The sequence below is a fragment of the Macaca fascicularis genome, chromosome 12 (genome assembly GCF_037993035.2).
Source record: "Macaca fascicularis isolate 582-1 chromosome 12, T2T-MFA8v1.1".
Lineage (NCBI taxonomy): Eukaryota > Metazoa > Chordata > Mammalia > Primates > Cercopithecidae > Macaca > Macaca fascicularis.
The window spans coordinates 114,414,449-114,435,853 of record NC_088386.1 but is presented as its reverse complement, the minus strand read 5'-3'; the positions used below and the strand labels follow the sequence as shown (position 1 = coordinate 114,435,853).

The 21,405-nt window shown below is 40.5% G+C and overlaps 1 protein-coding gene across 6 annotated transcripts in view; it reads left to right on the top strand.

The window, feature by feature from the left end:
• USP37 (ubiquitin specific peptidase 37) overlaps positions 1-21,405 on the top strand; it is a 121,260-nt gene that overhangs the window by 58,958 nt on the left and 40,897 nt on the right. For 4 of the 6 annotated variants that reach the window (XM_045367711.3, XM_045367708.3, XM_045367710.3 and 1 more), the window contains exons 10-13: positions 1,028-1,189; positions 12,049-12,180; positions 12,340-12,463; positions 14,266-14,456. In XM_045367711.3, the coding sequence (XP_045223646.1) occupies positions 1,028-1,189; positions 12,049-12,180; positions 12,340-12,463; positions 14,266-14,456 (609 nt within the window). Of the gene's footprint in view, positions 1-1,027; positions 1,190-12,048; positions 12,181-12,339; positions 12,464-14,265; positions 14,457-21,405 lie in introns of those variants that run through there. The other 2 variants (XM_074010123.1, XM_074010121.1) reach the window with 2 other exon arrangements.

Sequence of the window (21,405 nt, the reverse complement as noted above, 5' to 3'; positions counted from 1 at the left end):
TCAAAAAAAAAGAACCTACTATAAGAGTATAGGAAAGCAATTCAGAAAAGAGTAAACAACTATATGAATATGTTCATTTCAGTAGTAATCAGGACAGTGCAAAATCAAATAACAGTGAAATCAAGTGTCTCTTTATTGGTAAAAATTAAAACCTTTTTTTTTTTTTTTTTTTGGAGATGCCTTCTCACTTTGTCACCCAGGTTGGAGTGTAGTGGCGCGATCTTGGCTCACTGCAACCTCTGCCTCCCAGGCTCAATCAGTCTGCCCACCTCAGTCTCCCAAGTAGCTGTGACTACAGATCCTCCCCACCATGCCTGGCTAATTTTCTTGCATTTTTGGTAGAGATGGAGTTTCACCAGGTTGCCCAAGCTGGTCTCAAACTCCTGAGCTCAAGCGATCTGCCCACCTCGGCCTCCCAAAGTACTGGGCTTACAGGCGTGAGCCACTGGACCCAGCAAAAAAATTAAAACTGATAATAGTAAGTAATGTAATCATATGAGGAAATGGAAAGTCACTGTTGTTTGAAGTATAAACTGGTGCAGCCTTTTTGGAAAATAATCACCATATCTCGAAAAATTAAAAATGAAGATTGAAAATACCTCTAACATTTTCACTTCTATGCATATAAACTAGAGGAATTTCTCAAGGAGATTGGGTAAGAATATTTGTTATATTATTTGTAACAGTGGAAAAAGTATACTGTAAGTCTGTCCAAGACTAGGTAAACTAATGTAGTATCCACAAAATGGATAACAGTGAAACTATATGTATTGTTTTCTTTTTCAGGCTATTCACATGGATTATTTTGGTTGTAGGTTAAATATGTTATGTATTATAACCCTCTCTGTGTAGGAACAGATTTGCTAGTTTACGTTTGTAGAGTTTTCCCTTAAGTGATCATTATTACTGATATTTCCCTAAATTCAAGATTTTTTTCCTTAAACATTGACTTCTCTTAATCTATTCAGGGAAAATAGTAGTATTCAAAAATTTATTTTGCTTCTTCATTATTTATGCTTTTTTATAGGACTAATGTTTCAAGCCAGACTCCCTCTGCCAAAAGAAGTTTGGGATTTCTTCCTCAGCCAGCTCCTCTTTCTGTTAAAAAACTGAGGTGTAACCAGGATTACACTGGCTGGAATAAACCAAGAGTGCCCCTTTCCTCTCACCAACAACAGCAACTGCAGGGGTAGGTTAATTCTTTCATTTTACTTTCTTTTTTATAAAGTGATTCAATAGAAGTGTGCTTTGGTGTAAAACATAATTAAAGGAGTCACATTAAAGTTCTAAAATATTTAGAAATTAGATCACTTATTAAAGTTTTGTTATATCCATAAGTAATGTTAACTTCATTTTCTATTCGCCGAACAATTTTAGAACTTTGGAATATATAAGAAAATGTGTATTTTCCAACCCGTTACACTTCATTCTGCGGCTGAGATACTTTCAACGTTTTTTATATATTTTCCCTAGTTTCTTCATGGTTATATATTTATTAAACACAAAAAGGAGATCATAGTATAATAACTGTAGTAATTATAGTAGCTATCTTTTTTATTTTTATTTTTTAATAGAAATGGGAATCTCACTATGTTGCAGGTTGGTAGAATTCCTGGCCTCAAGCAATCCTCTCTCCTCAGCCTCCCAAAGTGCTGGGATTACAAGCATGAGCCACTGTGCCTGGCCAGTAGCGCTGTTACCTAAAGTATTTATTGTGTGCCAGATACTGTCTGCTAAGTGTTTAAATTGATTTTTTTTCTTTTAAATCTTCGCAACAAGTCTTTGAGATAGATATATTAAAAGTCTGGTTTTATGAATAAAGTAAGACTTAGGAAAGTTAATTAACTTGCTCAAAGTGATATAGTCAGTAGTAAATCCGGGCAGTTATGCTCCAATTGCATTCTTAATCACTATGCTATATTGCTTCTCTGTTATCTTTTTCACTGCACATTAATCTTGGCACCCTTGTATGTTAATACAGAACTTTCAACCACGTAAGTGTGCATTTAGGTTTCCCTTTTTTCCAAATATAATTCAAGCTAGAATGAACATTGTTATACACATATGTATGTTTTTACTGCTTGTTGGAACTTTTCTATAGGATAAAATATTGGAAGTAAAATTGTTAGGGATTAAGACTACGGAAGGCAGTTTGAAATTTTTAATTATTTTTCCCAAACTGCTCTCTCATAACCTATCAACTTATTTGTTTTTAATCTCACTCAAAGTACTGCTTTTATACCAGCTTTAAACTTACAACATTACTTGAACAAGTGATATATGCCAAATGGCTTATTCATAGTAGTTTATATGCTTCATATGTTTGCAGAAAACATCATAAAATTTGCAGTGAAAACAATTCACTCTCCTTGCTGCTTACCTGTTGCTTTCTCTAATCTTCATCTTTTCTACTCTTTCTTCTATGATGTTTGCTTTCCAGTCAAATGCTTAATTTCCTTTGTTCTTCATTCTAATTGTTCTACCTCAGTTATCTTGCTGCCTCCTAACCAGACAACATTTTATATTGGTCTTATCTATCCCATTTCATAACCGTTCTTCATCTGGGTCTTTGTCTCTGTCTACCCTGATCTTACTTGTTTCATTTTCCTATTGCCTTCTCATGTATATTTTTTAGTTTACTTGTGGTTTCTGTTATTCACCTCCTTCAGACTCTTCAGAGCCTTGTGAGTTGCCACCCTTGGTGCTCTAGGCTCCTCCAGTGTTTCTTTCGTTTCTGTATAGTACCTATACCCATCTCTAGAAATAACATTTTTGGCCGGGCGCAGTGGCTCAAGCCTGTAATCCCAGCACTTTGGGAGGCCGAGGCGGGCGGATCACAAGGTCAGGAGATCGAGACCACAGTGAAACCCCGTCTCTACTAAAAATACAAAAAAAAAAATTAGCCGGGCGCGGTGGCGGGCGCCTGTAGTCCTAGCTACTCAGGAGGCTGAGGCAGGAGAATGGCCTGAACCCAGGAGGCGGAGCTTGCAGTGAGCCGAGATCGCGCCACTGCACTCCAGCCTGGGCAACAGCGTGAGACTCCGTCTCAAAAAAAAAAAAAAAAAGAAATAACATTTTTGAGCAAAATTCTGTCTCAAAAAGAAAAAAAAAAAAAGATTCAAACTAAGGATCACAATGGACAAGCAAGAATAAATGAAATGACAAATACTTGAACCCAGAAAAGATGGAGAAGGAAAGGTATATTGAAAATGAAGTTTTAAATTGAAGATACCCAAGTGAAAATAATTTCAAATGAAAATGGGCTTTAAAAAGGAAAGTCGGAAAAGAAAAAAAAAAGAAGAAGAAATATAAAAAACCAGAAAGGGCCAGGCATGGTGGCTCATCCCTGTAATCCCAGAACTTTTGGGGGTGGGTGGATCGCCTGAGGTCAGGAGTTCGAGACCAACCTGACCAGTATGTTGAAACTCTGTCTCTACTAAAAATACAAAAATTAGCCAGACATGGGGGCGTGTGCCCATAATCCCAGCTACTCAGGAGGCTGAGGCAGGAGAATTTCTTGAACACAGGAGGCGGAGGTTGCAATGAGCTGAGATTGTGCCACTGCACTCCAACCTGAGTGACAGAGTGACACTCCATCTCAAAAAAAAAAAGCCAGAAAGAAAGTAGTTGAATTAGAAAAAGGCAAAGAATACACCCATATTACATATAATTAGTGTCCCAGAAGAAGAAGACCAAAGCATTGAGACAGAAGTAGTGTTAAAAAACTATAATCCTGCTGGCATGGTGACTCATGCCTGTTATACCATCACTTTGGGAGGCAGAGGTGGCTAGATCTCTTGAGCCCAGGAATTCGAGACCAATCTGGGCAACATAGCGAAACCCCATCTCTACAAAAAGTACAAAAATTAGCTGGGCTTGGTGGCGTGCACCTATGGTCCCAGATACTCGGGGGACTGAGGCAGGAGAGTTGCTTGAGCCCAGGAGGTCAAGGCTGCAGTGAGCCATGATAGTCCACTGCACTTCAGCCTGGGAGATCAGAGAACGAGACCTTGTCTAAAAAAAAAACAACAAAACAACTATAATCCAAGAAAACTTCACTGAAATAAAAGTCTTGAATCTATATATTGAAAGAGTTTTCCAAGTATCTGGAAAATTGACCTAGAATAATCAAGACAAATCTTAGTACAGCTATTAGACTTTAAAGACAAGGAAAATCCTCAGTTCCTTAATCAAAAAGATGAAATAATTTACAAGGGCAACAGAAATAGACTGGCATCAGACTTCTCAAAATCATCATGCAGAGCAGGATAACATTAACATCATTTTCAAAAAACTTGATGGAAGGAGGCGTGAAACAAATATTTCATGCCAAGCCAAGATGTCAAATATGTAAGCTAGAGAAAAAAAGTTTGAAGTATAAGAACTTGGAATACTATACACACATTTGCTCTTTCTGAGGACTGTACAGAAAATGAGCTTCATGCATCCAAGAGTAACTGGAGAAACATTGACAAAAGCATAAATGATAAACATTTCATATATTCAGTTATAGAACTAAGACAAACAATGGTGAGAATACATAGAATGGTATATAAACATTATGTCAGCTGGGCATGATGGCTAACACCTGTAATCGCAGCACTTTGGGAGTCTGAGGTAGGCAGATCACTTGAGCTCAGGAGTTGGAGACCAGCCTGGGAAACACAGAAAAACCATGTCTCTACAAAAAATACAAAAAAAAATTTAGCTGAGTGTGGTTGTGCACACCTGTAGTTCCATCTGCTTGGGAGGCTGAGGTGGGAGGATTGCTTGGGCCTGGGAGGTCGAGGCCACAGCAAACTGTGGTCGCACCACTGCACTATAGCTTGAGTGACAAAGTGAGACACTATTTCCCCCCAAATTTTTTTTTTCTGGTAAAGTAGTAAGATTGCAACTAAAAGAAAATGGGCGAAGAGAGAGGAGGAAGAAAGTAGAATAATGTAGTTGACTGTTTCATAAAGTAATAGGTGTGAGTCAAAGGATACCATTTAAAATGAATGGGCTGAGTGCAATGGCTCACGCCTGTAATCCCAACACTTTGGGAAGCCAAGTTGGAAGGATCACTTGAGCTTGACAGTTCAAGACCAGCCTGGGCAACATAGTAAGACCCTGTCTCTACAAAAATAAATAAATAAATAAAATGGGCAGGCTAGGCTAGGCACAGTGGCCCACATGTGTAATCCTAGCGCTTTGGGAGGCCGAAATGGGGGGTCACTTGAGGCTAGGAATTCAAGACCAGCCTGGGCCACATAGCAAGACCCTTTCTCTACAAATAATAAAATAAAATAAAAAATTATCCCAACATGGTGGTACATGTCTTTAATCCCAGCTACCGGGGAGACTGAGGCTGGAGGATCGCTTGAGCCAAGGAGTTTACAGTTACAGTGAGCTATGATCGTACCACTGCACTCCAGCCTAAGTGACAGAGCAAGACCTTGTCTCTAACATAAAATAATAAAATGGGCAGGCTAGATGGTTTTAAAAATTTATGATAAAGGGGTTAACAGCAATGTAAAAATAGTCTAAAACTGTCTTGCAAAGCAAAACTGAACTCTGTGCTGCATACCAGAAATATACGTAGAACAGTAATTCAAAAAGTATTATAATAAAGGGAAGGAGAGATTATTTAATGAAAACAATTAAGAAATCAGAGGCTGCAGTCCTGATACCCAATAAAGTATAACTTAGGTCAGAAATTTGTATGTTAGGCCAGAAACCTGTATATTTCTCCTTCCAGTTCTGTCAGTTTTTACTTTATGTATTTTATAGCTTTGTTTTTGGCACATACACATTTAGGATTATATTAATTACATCTTAATGAACTGACCTCTCTATTGTTATGAAACACCCCTTTTTATCCCTGATAATATTTTTCTGAAGTCTACTGTATCTTATATGAATAGTGACTCCACATTTTTATGATTAGATCATCCAGTCTAAATTGATAGTTGAAGTACTTAGACCATTAACATTTTTCACAATTATGGATAAGGCTGAATTTAAGTCCACCATCTTGCTAATTGTTTTCTATTTATTCCATCTGTCCTTGGTTACTTGTTTCTCTTTTCTTTCTTTCCTTTGTGTTCATTTTATCTCTATTATTGCCTCCCACCCCACACCATTTATATTATTATCATACATTTTACTTCTTTTTCTTTTTCTTTTTCTTTTTCTTTTTATATGGAGTTTTGCTCTTGTTGCCCAGGCTGGAGTGCAATGGCGTGATCTCAGCTCACTGCAGCCTCCGCCTCCCAGGTTCAAGCAGTTCTCCTGCCTCAGCCTCCAGAGTAGCTGGGATTATAGGCATGCACTACCATGCCTGGCTGATTTTGTATTTTTAGTAGAGACGGGGTTTCTCCATATTGGTCAAGCTGGTCTCGAACTCCCGACCTCAAGTGATCTGCCCGCCTCGCCTCCCAGAGTGTTGGGATTACAGGCATGAGCCACCGTGCCCAGCCCATTTTACTTCTATGTATGTTACACATCCCACAATACGTAGTTATGTCTTTTTTACAGCCTTACTAATTCATGTACCATGTAGTTACCTATTTAAAGTGTATTATTTGGTGTTTTTTTTTTTTTACTTTAAACAGTCCAGTAGTATTTAAAGAAATTAAAAGATGAGACAGAAATGTATTTTGTATTTTCCCACATGATTTCCCATTTTAAGTGCTCTTTATTCTTTTGTGCAGATCCGAGTTTCTATCTGGTATCATTTTTCCTTCTGAGTGAAGAATGTCGTTTTAACATTTCTTACAGTGCATGTCTCCTGGCAGCAAGTATTCTCAGATTCTGTTTGTCAGAAAAAGGATTTTACTTTTAATTTTAAAAGATATTTCCATTGGATCTAGAAATCTAGCTTATATAGAACTCTAACTTGATAGCGTGTTTCTTTCAGTATTTTAAAGATATATTTTCTTTGTCTTCTGTTTTGTATAATTTCTGACTAGAAGCCTATGGTCTTAATCTTGTTTTAGTCTTAACTTTATAATTATGTACTTTGTTTCCCTAGTTCTTGCATATTCAAAATTTTTTCTCTAGCTTGGATACTTGAAAAGTAGTTCGGACCCAAAATCCTTGGGTCATGCTTTCTTTCCTTGGGTTTCTTATAATGCTACTTGACTGTTACCTTGCTTTGTATTTGCTTTTCAGAAATAAGATGCCAGTCTAATTCTTCTGCCCTTGTAAGTGATTTAATCTTTTTGCCTGAAGGCGCTAAGACAGTTTTTTCTGACTGCTTTTCAATATTTTCTCTTTGTTGCTAATTTTTAGCAGTTTTATTTTGATGGGCTTCATTTTGATTCATGTTTATCTCACTTGGGATTTGTTGAGCTTCTTGGATCTGTGGGTTTTTATCAGATTTTGAACGTTTTTATCGATTTTTTTTAGATTTTTTTTTCTGACTCTTCCCTGCTCTGGATTCCAATTATATTTGATATAAATATAATCGTATTTGATATCGTCCCACAGGTTAGTGGGAATCTGTTCTGTTGCTGTGTCTTCAGGTTCACTGATATTTCCTTCTACAGTGTCTAATATGCTATTAATCCCATCAAGTGAAATTTTCATTTTAAATATTGCAGTTTTCATCTCTAAAAGTTTAATTTGAGTCTTTAAAAAATCTTCCACTTTTCTCATTATGTTTATGATTTCCTTTCCATTCTTGATCATGTAGAGCATATTTTAAGTAGTCGTTTTAATATTCTTATCTGCAGTGGTTTTGATTGTTTTGAAACTCCGGTTTAAGTTCTTTTTTTTAATTTCTGTTTTTTTTTCTTCTTTCTCAGCTGTGTGATCTGCTTAAGTTCTTTTTGAATATAGAGTATCCTTTACTCTAAGGCTAATTTGCTTCGTTTCCTAAAACGTAGTTCGTTTGGGGTCTCTGTTAACACTGTGAATTCATCTAGGTCTCGCTACTCTGACTGGTGGAAATTCAAACTGGTGGAATTTTAGTCCCTGCATGAGTTCTGGGAGTTGTTTGGCCAATAGCTCCACAGTAAATATTCTTTTCCTTGAAGTTGTTCTTGATTAGTGTCAAGAAGACTGAGTTTCACTCTGCATACACAGGTTGGTATTCAGCCAAATATTCAAGCAGACCGCTATGCAGATTTCTGGAGCTTTTCCTTTGCTCAGTTCCCTCCTCTCAAGTACTCTGTCCCAGAAATCTCAGCAACCTCAGCTTTTCGAACTCGTTTCTCTCAGCTCAACTTGATAAGATTTCTGGGCTCTGTTTGTGTGCTCCCTGAATTGCAGTTCACAAATTGCCTCCAGACAGAAAATCTGGGTAATAGTAGGGCTCACATCATTTATTTTCCTTGTCTTATGGATCACCGTTTTGTGCTGCCTATTGTCTGGTATCTGCAAATAGCTGTTTTCTCTATTTTGTCCAGTTTTCTCATTGTTTATAGTAGGAAAGTAATTACAGACTCTCATACTTCCTCATAGGCAGAAGCAAAAACAGTAGTTCTCTCAGGTACTCAAAATTGACATCACCCATGGGCAACACAGGAATATCATGTATTCCTGGATGTAATACCCTTAGGATATAGTAACCCCTAGACATGTGGCTCACACCTGTAATCTCAGCACTTTGGGAGGTCAAGGCAGGCAGATCGCTTGAGCCCAGGAGTTCAAAACCAGCCTGGGTAACATGATGAAATTCTGTCTCTACAAAAAAATACCAAATTAGCCTGGCATGATGGCGCACATTTGTGGTCCCAGCTACTCAGGAAGCTGAGGTGGGAGGATCGTCTCAGTCCAGGAAGGTCGAGCCTTCAGGGAGCCAAGATTGTGCCACTGTGCTCTAGCCTGGGCAACAGAATGAGACCCTCTCAAAAAAAAAAAAAAAAAAAAAAAAAAAAGGATTGGATGTGAGGGCGATCTGGCTGTGACCTTTGTTACCCCATTGTCCACCAGGGTTGATTTGGCTGATCTGACTGGCTCGGCGGGTATCCCCTTCCTCCCTCACCACCCCACGTGTGTCCATCCCAAACCTGCATGCTCAGTCAAAGAGGATGACCACCCCCAATAGAGGAGGACTGGTCTTCAGTCAAGGGTATACAAGTAGCTGCACTCCCCTGCTAGAACCTCCAAACAAGCTCTCAAAAAAAAAAAAAAAAAAAAGGATGACATGGTATCACTGTTTGCTCATGTGCTCTTCCAGTTTAACCTGAATCTCATCATGAGGAAACAGCAAACCCAGTATGACGGAAGTTCTATTAAAAATAAGGCTAGCTCAGGTGAAGTGTCTCACGCCTGTAATCCCAGCACTCTGGGAGGCCGAGGCAGGTGAATCGCTTGATGTCAGGAGTTCGAGACCAGCCTGGTCAACATGGGGAAAACCCTCTCTATTAAAAATACAGGCTGGGCACGGTGGCTCATGCTTGTAATCCTAACACTTTGGGAGGCAAAGGTGGGCGGATCACTTGAGGTCAGAAGTTCAAGACAAACCTGGTCAACATGAGGAAACCTCTACCAAAAATACAAAAAAATTAGCCAGACCTGGTGGTACACGCCTGTAATCCCAGCTACTCGGGAGGCTCAGGCAGGAGAATTGCTTGAACCTGGAAGACGGAAGTTGCAGTAAGCCAAGATCACACCACTGCACTCCAGCCTGGGTGACGGAGCAAGACTCCGTCTCAAAAAAAATAAATGAATACAAAAATTAGCCGGGTGTGGTGGCACATGCCTGTCACCCTAATTATTTGGGAGGCTGAGGCATGAGACTTGCTTGAACCCAGGAGTTAGAGGTTGCAGTGAACTGAGATCATGCCACTGCACTCCAGCCTGGGCAACAGAGCAAGACTTTGTCTCAAAAAAAAGAAAAGAAAAGAAAAAAACAGGCTGGGTGCAGTGGCTCATGCCTGTAATCCCAGCACTTTGGGAGGCCAAGGAAGGAGGATTGCTTGAGCCCTGGAGTTCAATACCAGCCTAGGCAACATAGTGAGATCCGTGTCTACAAAAATTAAAAAAGTACCCAGGCATGGTGGTACACACTTGTAGTGGGGAAGCTGAGGTAGGAGGATTGCTCCAGCCTGGGAGGTTGAGGCTGCAGTAAGCCGCACTCCAGCCAGGACAACAGAGCAAGACCCTGTCTCAAAAACAAAAATAAAACAACCCAGGGGTAGGGAGAACTGTGTTCTTAAAAAATGTCAGTGTCATGTAAGAGAAAGCTGAGGACTTACTCCAGATTAAAGAAAACTAAAGAGACATGAAAACATCATGTGATCCTGGACTGAATCTTGTACCTAAGTGAGGGAAAAAAAGCCATAAAGAACCTTAGATCAATTGACAAAATTGAATTAAGGAACGTATATTAGATAGAATATTGTATCAGTGTTAAATTTACTGATGCTGTACAGTTAAATTAACTGTACTGGTTATTTATAAGAATGGTCTTATGAAATACACACTAAAGTATTTGGAACTAAAGGGGTTTAATAAATGCAACTTACTCTGAAATGGTTTCAGAAAAATATATAGAGAGAGAGGGATATTAAGTGATGAAGTGCATGTTACAGAAGTATGACAGTTGGTGAATACGGGTAAAGATTTTTGCATCTTTTCTGGAAGTCTAAATTTATTTCTAAATAAAAAGTGTTTGTTTGTTTGTTTGTTTGTTTGTTTGTTTGTTTTGAGACGGAGTCTCACGCTGTTGCCCAGGCTGGAGTGCAGTGGCGCGATCTCGGCTCACTGCAAGCTCCGCCTCCCGGGTTCCCGCCATTCTCCTGCCTCAGCCTCCTGAGTAGCTGGGAATACAGGCGCCCGCCACCGCGCCCGGCTAATTTTTTTTTTTTTTTTTGTATTTTTAGTAGAGACGGGGTTTCACTGTGGTCTCGATCTCCTGACCTTGTGATCCGCCCGCCTCGGCCTCCCAAAGTGCTGGGATTACAGGCTTGAGCCACCGCGCCCGGCCTGTTTGTTTGTTTTTTAAAAAACATAGTCTCACTGTGTTGCCCAGGCTTGAGTGCAGTGGCGTGATCTCGGCTCACTGTACCCTTTGCCTCCTGGGTTCAAGCGGTTTTCCTGCCTCAGCCTCCCAAGTAGCTGGGACTACAGGCACGTGCCTCCACACCCAGTTAATTTTTTGTATTTTTAGTAGAGACGGGGTTTCACCGTGTTAGCCAGGATGGTATCCATCTCCTGACCTTGTGATCCACCTGCCTCGGCCTCCCAAAGTTCTGGGATTATAGGCATGAGCCATTGTGCCCAGCATAAAAAGTTTTTAAAATATGTTTGTACTTAGGAAAAAGGTTTGGCAGTACCTAAACACATATATTCTATGACCCAGTAGTTCCTTTTCTGAGCATTCATTTTCAGAGAAATGAATAAGTTACATTTAAGTGAAAAAAATAAATTATAAGTAAGAATGAATAGCACTTTAGGTAAGCCCCCAGTCATGTCATGTTTAGCATTCGTTTTGAAAATGTGTACTTTTCCATTAGATCAAACTAAGTTTTTATTTATTTATTTATTTTGAGACAGAGTCTCACTCTGTTGCTAAGGCTCACTGCAATGGCACAATCTCAGCTCACTGCAACCTCCGCCTCCTGGGGTCAAGTGATTCTCCTGCCTCAGCCTCCAAGTAGCTGCGATTACAGGTGCATACCACCACGCCTGGCTAATTTTTGTGTTTTTAGTAGAGACGGTGTTCCACTATATTGGCCAGGCTGGTCTCAAACTCCTGACCTCAAGTGATCTGCCTGCCGGGGCCTCCCAAAGCGCTTGGATTACATGCGTGAGCCACCACGCCTGGCCTATTATTATAATGTCATAATGCAGTGGTTCTCAAAGGACAGTCCCCAGACCAGCAGCATCAACATGATCTAGTAACTTGTCAGAAATGGACATTTTTGTGCCTTCTTTTTTTGGACACATTTGTATCCAAACCTACTGCATCAGAAACCTTGGGGTTAGGGTCCAGTAATATGTAGTTTAACAAGCCCTCCAGGTGATTCTGAAACATGTTAAAGTGGAGAACTCCTACTATACTGAACATACTTTAGGAATTCCTGTTGCCTTCTAAAGCACTATTTCTTTAATTTTCAGCTTCTCCAATTTGGGAAATACCTGCTATATGAATGCTATTCTACAATCTCTGTTTTCACTCCAGTCATTTGCAAATGACTTGCTTAAACAAGGTATCCCATGGAAGAAAATCCCACTCAATGCACTTATCAGGTAATCATTACGTACTGTACTTATTGAATAGCCTTTTACTTCATTGATTATAGAATAATGGAATTTTAGACACTTAAAAATTTTCTGTGCCGTTATTAGTAATTATTCTTTAAAATATCATGCCATGTCGTGCTAACTTTGTGTTTTTTGTTTTACCAGACGCTTTGCACACTTGCTTGTTAAAAAAGATATCTGTAATTCAGAGACCAAAAAGGATTTACTCAAGAAGGTTAAAAATGCCATTTCAGCTACAGCAGAGAGATTCTCTGGTTATATGCAGAATGTGAGTATTAATTGTTTTAAAACGTTTCAGAGACCTGACATAGTGGCTCATGTCTGTAATTCCAGCACTTTGGGAGGCCTAGGTGGGCAGGTCACCTGAGGTGACTGAAGTCAGGAGTTTGAGACCAGCCTGGCCAACATGGCGAAACCCTGTCTCTACTAAAAATACAAAAATTAGCCAGTCGTGGTGGCACGCACCTGTAATCCCAGCTACTCGGGAGGCTGAGGCAGGAGAATTACTTGAACCCAGGAGGCAGAGGTTGTTGTGAGCCAAGATTATACCACTGCACTACAGCCTAGGTGACAGAACAAGACTCTATCTCAAAAAATAAATATTTTTAAAATAAATAAAATAGGCCGGGTGCGGTGGCTCATGCCTGTAATCCTAGCACTTGGGGAGGCTGAGGCAGGTGGATCACGAGGTCAGGAGTTCGAGACCAGCCTGGCCAACATGGTGAAACCTTGTCTCTACTAAAGATTAAAAAAAAAAATTAACCGGGCGTGATGGCACACGCCTGTAATCCCAGCTACTCAGGAGGCTGAGGCAGGAGAATCTCTTGAACCTGGGAGGCAGAGGTTGCAGTGAGCTGAGATTGCACCATTGCACTCCAACCTGGGCTACAGGGCAAGACTCCGTCTCAAAAAAATAAAAATTAAAATTAAATAAATAACATTTCAGAAATCATGGAACTTGACATGATTTTAGTGTGTTTCTTGATTTTTATTTTAAAACAAGATTTGTGTATGTGTGTTCATTATAGATTGAAAAACCTGAGGAGAGGCTGGGTGTGGTAGCTCATGCCTGTAATCCCAGCACTTTGGGAGGCCGAGGCGGGTGGATCACCTGAGGTCAGGAGTTCCAGACCAGCCTGACTGACGAGGTGAAACCCCATCTCTACTAAAAATACAAAAAAATTAGCTGGACGTGACGTTGCATGTCTATAATCCCAGCTACTTGGGAGGCTGATGCAGGATAATTGGTTGAGCCCTGGAGGCAAAGGCTGCAGTGAGCCGAGATTGTGCCATTGTACTCCAGCCTGTGTGACAAGAGCGAAAATCCGTCTCAAAAAAAAAAAAAAGGAAAGAAAGAAAAACCTAAGGAGTTGTAGTAAGACTAAATGTGACTCTTCTATGTATTGTACCATATTTTAATATATAGATTTGATTTACCAGTGCAAGGACCTGGGCTGTGTTAGCTGCAGAAATTACCTTTTTTAACAAAGTGAGGAGTTATTCATTCATTCATGCCAATGCAACTCATAAAATTATTAAGAATATATAATCTCTCGTTTGTTTTTATTCACAAAATATGTAGCCCCCCAAATTCTTATAAGAATAAACCTGACGTTGTTCACATGTGTCACTGACTTCCAAGGGCTTTCGCTGTATAAATTATGTTAATAAGCTATTATTTTTTGTTTGTTTTGTTTTTTGTTGTTGGTTTTTTTCTCTTCTTTTGAGACGGAATCTTGCTCTGTCACCCAAACTGGAATATAATGATGCGATCTTGGCTCACTGTAACCTCCGCCTCCTAGGTTCAAGCGATTTTTCTGCCGCATCCTCCCAAGTAGCTAGGATTATAGGGACCGCCACCACACCTGCCTTATTTTTATATTTTTAATAAAGATGGCGTTTCACCATGTTGGCCAGGCTGGTCTCGAACTCCTGACCTCAAGTGATCCACCTGCCTCAGCCTTCCAGAGTGCTGGAATTACAGGTATGAGGCACAACGCCCAGCCTCAATGAGGTATTATTGTGACTAGAAATGTTTTTTTCTGATTAAGGATATTGTTGTCTTATTAGGATGCTCATGAATTTTTAAGTCAGTGTTTGGACCAGTTGAAAGAAGATATGGAAAAATTAAATAAAACTTGGAAGACTGAACCTGTTTCTGGAGAAGAAAATTCACCAGATATTTCAGCTACCAGAGTATACACTTGCCCTGTTATTACTAATTTGGAGTTTGAGGTTCAGCATTCCATCATTTGTAAAGCGTAAGTAGTGTCTAAGAAATGATTTTCCCTTTTTACTTCTTTATGGCAAGTGATTAAAACTCTCCTACGACATACCAGATGCCATGAATTCTTTTCTGTTGTTAAGACAGGGTCTCACACAGTCCTCTAGGCTCTGGGGTGCAGTGGCGCAACCCCAGCTCATTGCAGCCTAGATCTCCTGGGATCAAGTGATCCTCTTACCTCAGCCTCCTGAGTAATGAATTTTTATCTCATCTTCCTTTCTATGTCATAGGGAAATATAAACCAACAGATTATATCAAACCTTTTTTTTTTTGAAGTCTTTATCTTTCTATAGAAATGCTTGGGCTGGGCACAATGGCTCATGCCTGTAATCCCAACACTCTGGGAGGATGAGGTGGGCAGATTGTTTGAGCCCAGGAGTTCAAAACCAGCCTGGGCAGTATGGGGAAACCCCATCTCTACAAAATATACAAAAATTAGGCAGGCGTGGTGATGCACACCTATAATCCCAGCTACTTGGAAGGCTGAAGTGGGAGGATTGCTTAAACACTGCAAGTTGAGGCTGCAGTGAGCCATGATAACGCCACTGTACTCCAGCTTGGGCAACAAAACAAGACCCTATCTCAAAAAAACAAAACAAAACAAAAATGCTTGGTGGAGTGAGAACTGAGGAAAATTTAAATACTTTATTATATGCTTTAGTATTGACTAAACACTTAATTTTGATCTGTAGTTTTATTTTTTTCATTCTACATCTTTTCCAGTGTAGAATATTGAATTGTTTGGGAATACTTGTTTTTCTTTGTCACTGAAAAAAAAACACACCTTATTACTTGCTTTTTTGGTTGAACCCCATATTATTTTTACTAAAAATATTTTTTTACAAAATAGATCCGAATTTGAATTATTTTTACCTTTGCAATGTTTTTCAACCATATTTACAGTAATTATCCGCACTTACTTTCTACATTAATTTCCATACTTACCAGGATTTCTATAGCCTGCGCATCACTTTAAAATATTTCACTTTGACTAATCTTCTAGTCATCTATAGTACATCTCTGAATAGATTTTTTTCAGTTACAATGTAATTCTTCACAGTCTCTATATGAGAGAGAATTATTTCTATGACTTTCACACATGACTTAATGCAGAATTACTGACTCACACATAGTCTTTACCCATCAACATAGTAAGTATACTGCCCCGTCATATCCTGTTACTCTGTGCCACTCATAAGAAACCTGACCTTGTGGGAATTTTTTCTTTTTCTTCCTGAAAATCTGTGGTATTTTTGAAATTCACAGTTTCACTAGTTTAATTCTAGTTATTAACACTTTTTGTTACTTTTGCCTTAATATGGTAGAGCCTTTTCATTGGAAGCTTTGGGATTTTCTCCAGGTCTAGAAAACTGTTCTCTAAATACTGCTTCTCTTCCATTCTGGAATTTTCTTCAGAAATATTCAAAATCCATATTGGTTCTCCAATTTTCTGTCCTCCATATCTATTTTTCTCAGGCTGCTCAAAATGATAGTGTTCACTGACATCTTTTCCAGCTGTAACATTCTAGCATTTTTAACCAGAATTTTAATAAAGACAGTTTTGCATCAGTAGTCTGTGATACTGCTTGCTTTCATTCATGACTTTATCAGTCTTTTCCCCCTAGTGGATGAATGGTTTTCTAAAGAAAACATCCAGATCTTGCAAGTATGGTTCAGCTTATAATAGCTAGAGAGTCCAACAGCAGTTAATAATATAATAGCCATTTATCCCTTCCTTCTAATGCACCTTCCAGACAAAATTTGTGCAAGTCAAAGTGAGAGGCAAAGTTTTCAGTTATTATTTCATTGAATTGTGGGAGTACCATTCACATTTTTTTATAGCAAAATTTAAGTTGCCTCCATTGAAAATGACCATAGGCAGTCCACCAGCTCTCTGTCAGGTCTGGAGAGCTGGGCAGTGGGATCATTCAGGCAACACAGAAGAAAGGAGGACATATCAGGCTGGGCGCGGTGGCTCACGCCTGTAATCCCAACACTTTGGGAGGTCGAGGTGCGCGGATCATCTGTGGTCAGGAGTTTGAGACCAGCCTGGCCAACGTGGCGAAAACCCGTCTTCACTAAAAATACAAAAATTAGCCAGGCGTGGTGGTGCACGCCTGTAGTCCCAGCTACTAGGGAGGCTGAGGCAGGACAATTGCTTTAACCTGGGAGGAGGCAGTTGTAGTAAGCTGAGATTATGCCATTGCACTCTAGCCTGGGTGACAGAGCAAGACTCCATCTCCAAAAAAAAAGAAGGCCATATCAGAGTAGTTGGCTTCTACACTGTGCCAGTGGTGTTAGGCACTCTAATTGTGTAGCACCCAGATGTTGGATATGCAGTTGAAGTATGTGAATCAGTGCAATAAGTGGCATGGATTATGGGATATAGGCACACCAGGTGGCTAAACTGGGCAGGATGTGCCAGCTAGGTGGGGATGGGTTCTGTTGCTTCATTAGTAATTTTATTTAGGACAATTCTCTAACACAAAGTAGTTTCTGGCTGAAGGAAGATTCCACACACATTACACTTTGGATTGTAATTTTGTGTATTTATCCTTTGCCCCATCTTGCTATAGGTTTGTTTGGCCAGTTTGGCAAATGTACTTTTTAAAAAAACTATTGCAGTTTAAATTGACTGCTTTTTAATTAATGTAAGGAAATTCCGTGCATTAATAATATATTCTTGAATATGGGGGAAAAAATTTTTTTTTAATTTTTTCTAGAGATGGGCTCTCACTGTGTTGCCCAGGCTGGTCTTGAACTGGCCTCTAGCAACCCTCCCACCTTGGCCTCCCAGATTGCTGGAGTTTATAGGCGTAAGCCACTGTGCCCAGCTTTGTATTTCTTTTTCTCAAACCTGACATCTCATATGTCTGCAAGCCCTTTCAGCTGTACCGTGGAAATACATCCAGAATGTGACCTCTTTTTACCACTTTCATCGCCACTACCCTACACCAAGCCATTATCACCTCTTGTTTGAATTGTTGCAGCATCTTTTAAATTATTTACCATGTTTCTGCAGTCTGTTTTAAACACATAAGCCAATGCAATCCATTTAAAATGGAAGTTAGTTCATGTCAGCCTTCTGCTCATACAATTAAAAAACCTATGACTTGTATAACCTCATGTAATCTGCCTCTCAGCACCCCTAACCCTATCTCTGTTAACTCTCTGACTTCATCTTCTGTCACACTTTTCCCTTGCTCTTTCTATTTTAACGAAATGAGCTTCCTTGCTTTTGTTCAAAAATACCAGGATCATAGTGCCTTAGAGTCTTTATACTTACCGTTTCCTCTATTTTGAATTCTCTTTCCCAAAATTCTTATTTTTGTTTTTATTTAACTGCTGATTTATTTCTGAGACAGAGTTTTGCTTTGTCACCCAGGCTGGAGTGCAGTGGCTCAATCACAGCTCACTGCACCCTCAACTTCCCTGGCTCAAGCAATCCTCCTGCCGCAGCCTCCCAGGTAGCTGGGACTACAGGTACGCACCACCATGCCTGGCTAATTTTTTTTATTTTTTGTAGAGAGCAGGTTTTCCAGCGATGCCCAGGCTGGTCTGAAACTTGTGGGCTCAAGCCAACTTCCCACCTCAGCCTCCCAAAATGCCAGGATTGCAGGCACTAGCCCCCACACCTGGCCCCATATTCTCATTTAGGTAGTGCCCTCACTTTTCCAGATCTTTACATAAAGGCCATTTGCTCAGTAATGTGTTTTCTTGCCACCCTATCAGATACTGTGCTCTGATCTTTCATTTTCCTCTTCCCTACTATGTATTTCCTCCTTACATGTATCACTATCTAACATACTGTATGTTTTACTAGTGTCAATTTCATTGTCTCTCTCTCCTAGTATAATGATGGCTTCATGAGAGGAGGTATTTTTGCCTTGGTTTATTCACTGCTATCACCCCAGTGCCTAGAACATTTTCTGGCATATAGGAGGCTCTATTCGGTTTTCAGTGCTGTGTAAGAAAGTGCTTCAAACGTATTAGCTTAAAACAACACCCATTTATTCATCCCAGCTCTGTAGGTTAGAAAACTAAGCACAGTATGGCTGAGTTCTCAGCTCAGAGTATCATAAGACTGAAATGAAGGTATTACTGCCTGTGCTCTCATCTGGAGCCCAGGTTCCTCTTCTGTCTCATTAAGGTCATGGGTAGAATTCAGATCCTATGGTTGTAGGACTGAGAATCCTCATTTTCTTGCTAGCTGTCCGCTAGAAACACTCATTTCCTAAAGGCTGGCTACAGATCCTTGCCACATGGCCCCCTCATAGGCACTTCACAATAGTGCTGTTTGCTTTTTTCCAGGCTAGCAGACAGTATATATCTTTCTGACCTCAGACTTCTCTTTCTGTCCTCTAGACCCATATTTAAAGGGCTCATATGGGCCAAGCATGGTGGCTCATGCCTGTAATCCCAGCACTTTAAGAGGCTGAGGCAAGAGGATCACTTGAATCTAGGTGTTCGAGACCAGTCCTGACAACATAGTGATACCCCCTTCTCTACAAAAAGTTTAAAAATTAGCCAGACATGGTGGTGCACACCTGTAGTCCCAGCTGTTTGGGAGGCTAAGGTGGGAGGATTGCTTGAGCCTGGGAGGTTGAGGCTGCAGTGAGCTGTGGTCATGCCATTGCTCTCCAGCCTGGACAACAGAGCAAGAGCCTGTCTCAAAAACAAACAAAAGGGCTCATGTGATTGGATCTGACCCATTCAGATAATCTCCTTTTTGAGTCATTCAAAGTTAAGATTAGGAACCTTAATGATGTCTGCAAAATTCCTTTGGGCCAGGTAAAATAACATCATCATAGGTGTGGTAGCTCATAATTATCACAGGTTGGTTCTACCCACACCCAAAGGGGACAGAAATATACAAAGTCAAGGGTCACCTTAGAATTCTGCCTGTTAGAGAGGCACTCAGTAAATGTTTGTTGAATGAAAGACAAATATACTCTTAATGTTTTTCAGTCTTTAGCTGTAACAGTAGGGAATTAGGGTAGAAATATGAATATTACCTAAAGTATTGATAAGACAAAATGAAAAACAGTCAGCTACAACTATTTAAAAGAAATTGCTTCTAGGTAAATTGAGTATGGTGTTTTAATCTCTGAGCTCACGTTTTTAAATTCTATAAAAAATGTATTTGATGACTAAATCATTCTGCTACCTAATAGAAGTATCCACATATGCACATAAAGAACATGTAGAATATTTATTCATTTATTTATTTATTTATTTATTTATTTATTTAGAGATGGCGTCTCACTCTGTTGCCCAGGCTGGAGTGCAGTGGCAGGATCTCAGCTCACTTCAAGCTCCACCTCCCGGGTTCATGCTATTATCCTACCTCAGCCTCCCGACTACAGGTGCCCGCCACCACACCCGGCTAATTTTTTTTATTTTTAGTAGAGATGGGGTTTCACCATGTTAGCCAGGATGGTCTTGATCTGCTAACCTTGTGATCTGCCCACCTCGACCTCCCAAAGTGCTGGGATTACAGGCATGATCTACTGTGCCTGGCCAAGAACATGTAGAATTTTTCAAGCATTACTTACATAGCCAACAACTGGAAATAACCTAAATGCTCATCAGTATTAACATGGATAATTGGGCCGGGCGCGGTGGCTCAAGCCTGTAATCCTAGCACTTTGCACTTTGGGAGGCCAAGATGGGCGGATCACGAGGTCAGGAGATCGAGACCATCCTGGCTAACACGGTGAAACCCCGTCTCTACTAAGAAATACAAAAAAAACTAGCCGGGTGAGGTGGCAGCGCCTGTAATCCCAGCTACACGGGAGGCTGAGGCCAGAGAATGGCGTGAACCCGGGAGGTGGAGCTTGCAGTGAGCTGAGATCCGGCCACTGCACTCCAGTCTGGGCGACAGAGCGAGACTCCGTCTCAAAAAAAAAAAAAAACCAAACATGGATAATTGTAGAATATTCATACAGATTAAAGCTATACAACAACAAAAATGCAGTAGAGTCATGCTCAGCAAGCGTAGTTAAATATTACAATCATGCCGAACAAAAGAGAGGCCAACTAAAAATTATTGCATAATCCCGTCATAAAAGATTCAAAAACAGGCAAAACATCTATAGTGTTGGAAGACAGAATAATAGTTGTCTTTTGGGACCAGGTGCAGTGGCTCACACCTGTAATTTCAGCACTTTGGGTGGATGAGGCGGGTGGATCACGAGGTTGGGAGTTTCGAGACTGGCCTGGCTAACATGGTGAAACCCCTTCTCTACTAAAATACTAAAAATTAGCCAGGCATGGTGGTGTGCACCCGTAATCCCAGATACTTAGGAGGCTGAGGTAGAAATATCACTTGAAACCGGGAGGCAGAGGTTGCAGTGAGCCGAGATTGTGCCATTGCACTCCAGCCTGGACAACAAAAGTGAAACTCCGCCTCAAAAAAAAAAAAGTTATCTTTTGGGAGAAGGAAGGAGGATAGTGATTGGAAAAGGGTATGTGCAAGGGGGCTTCTAGGGAGTTGACGGTGGTGTTCTGTTTCTTTTTTTTTTCTGAGACGGAGTCTTGCCCTGTCGCCCAGGCTGGAGTGCAGTGGCGTGATCTCGGCTCACTGCAAGCTCCGCCTCCTGGGTTCATGCCATTCTCCTGCCTCAGCCTCCCTGTTTGTGTTTTTATGAGACAGAGTCTTGCCCTGTCACCCAGACTGGAGTGCAGTGATGATTTCAGCTCGCTGCAACCTCCGCCTCCCAAGTTCAAGTGATTCTCCTGCCTCAGCCTCCCAAGTAGCTGCGATTACAGGCGCGCACCACCTCGCCTGGCTAATTTTTGTATTTTTCGTAGACAAGGTTTCACCATGTTGGCCAGGCTGGTCTTGAACTCCTGACCTCAGGTGATCCACTCACCTTGGCCTCCCAAAGTGCTGGGATTACAGACGCCAGCCACCACACCTGGCC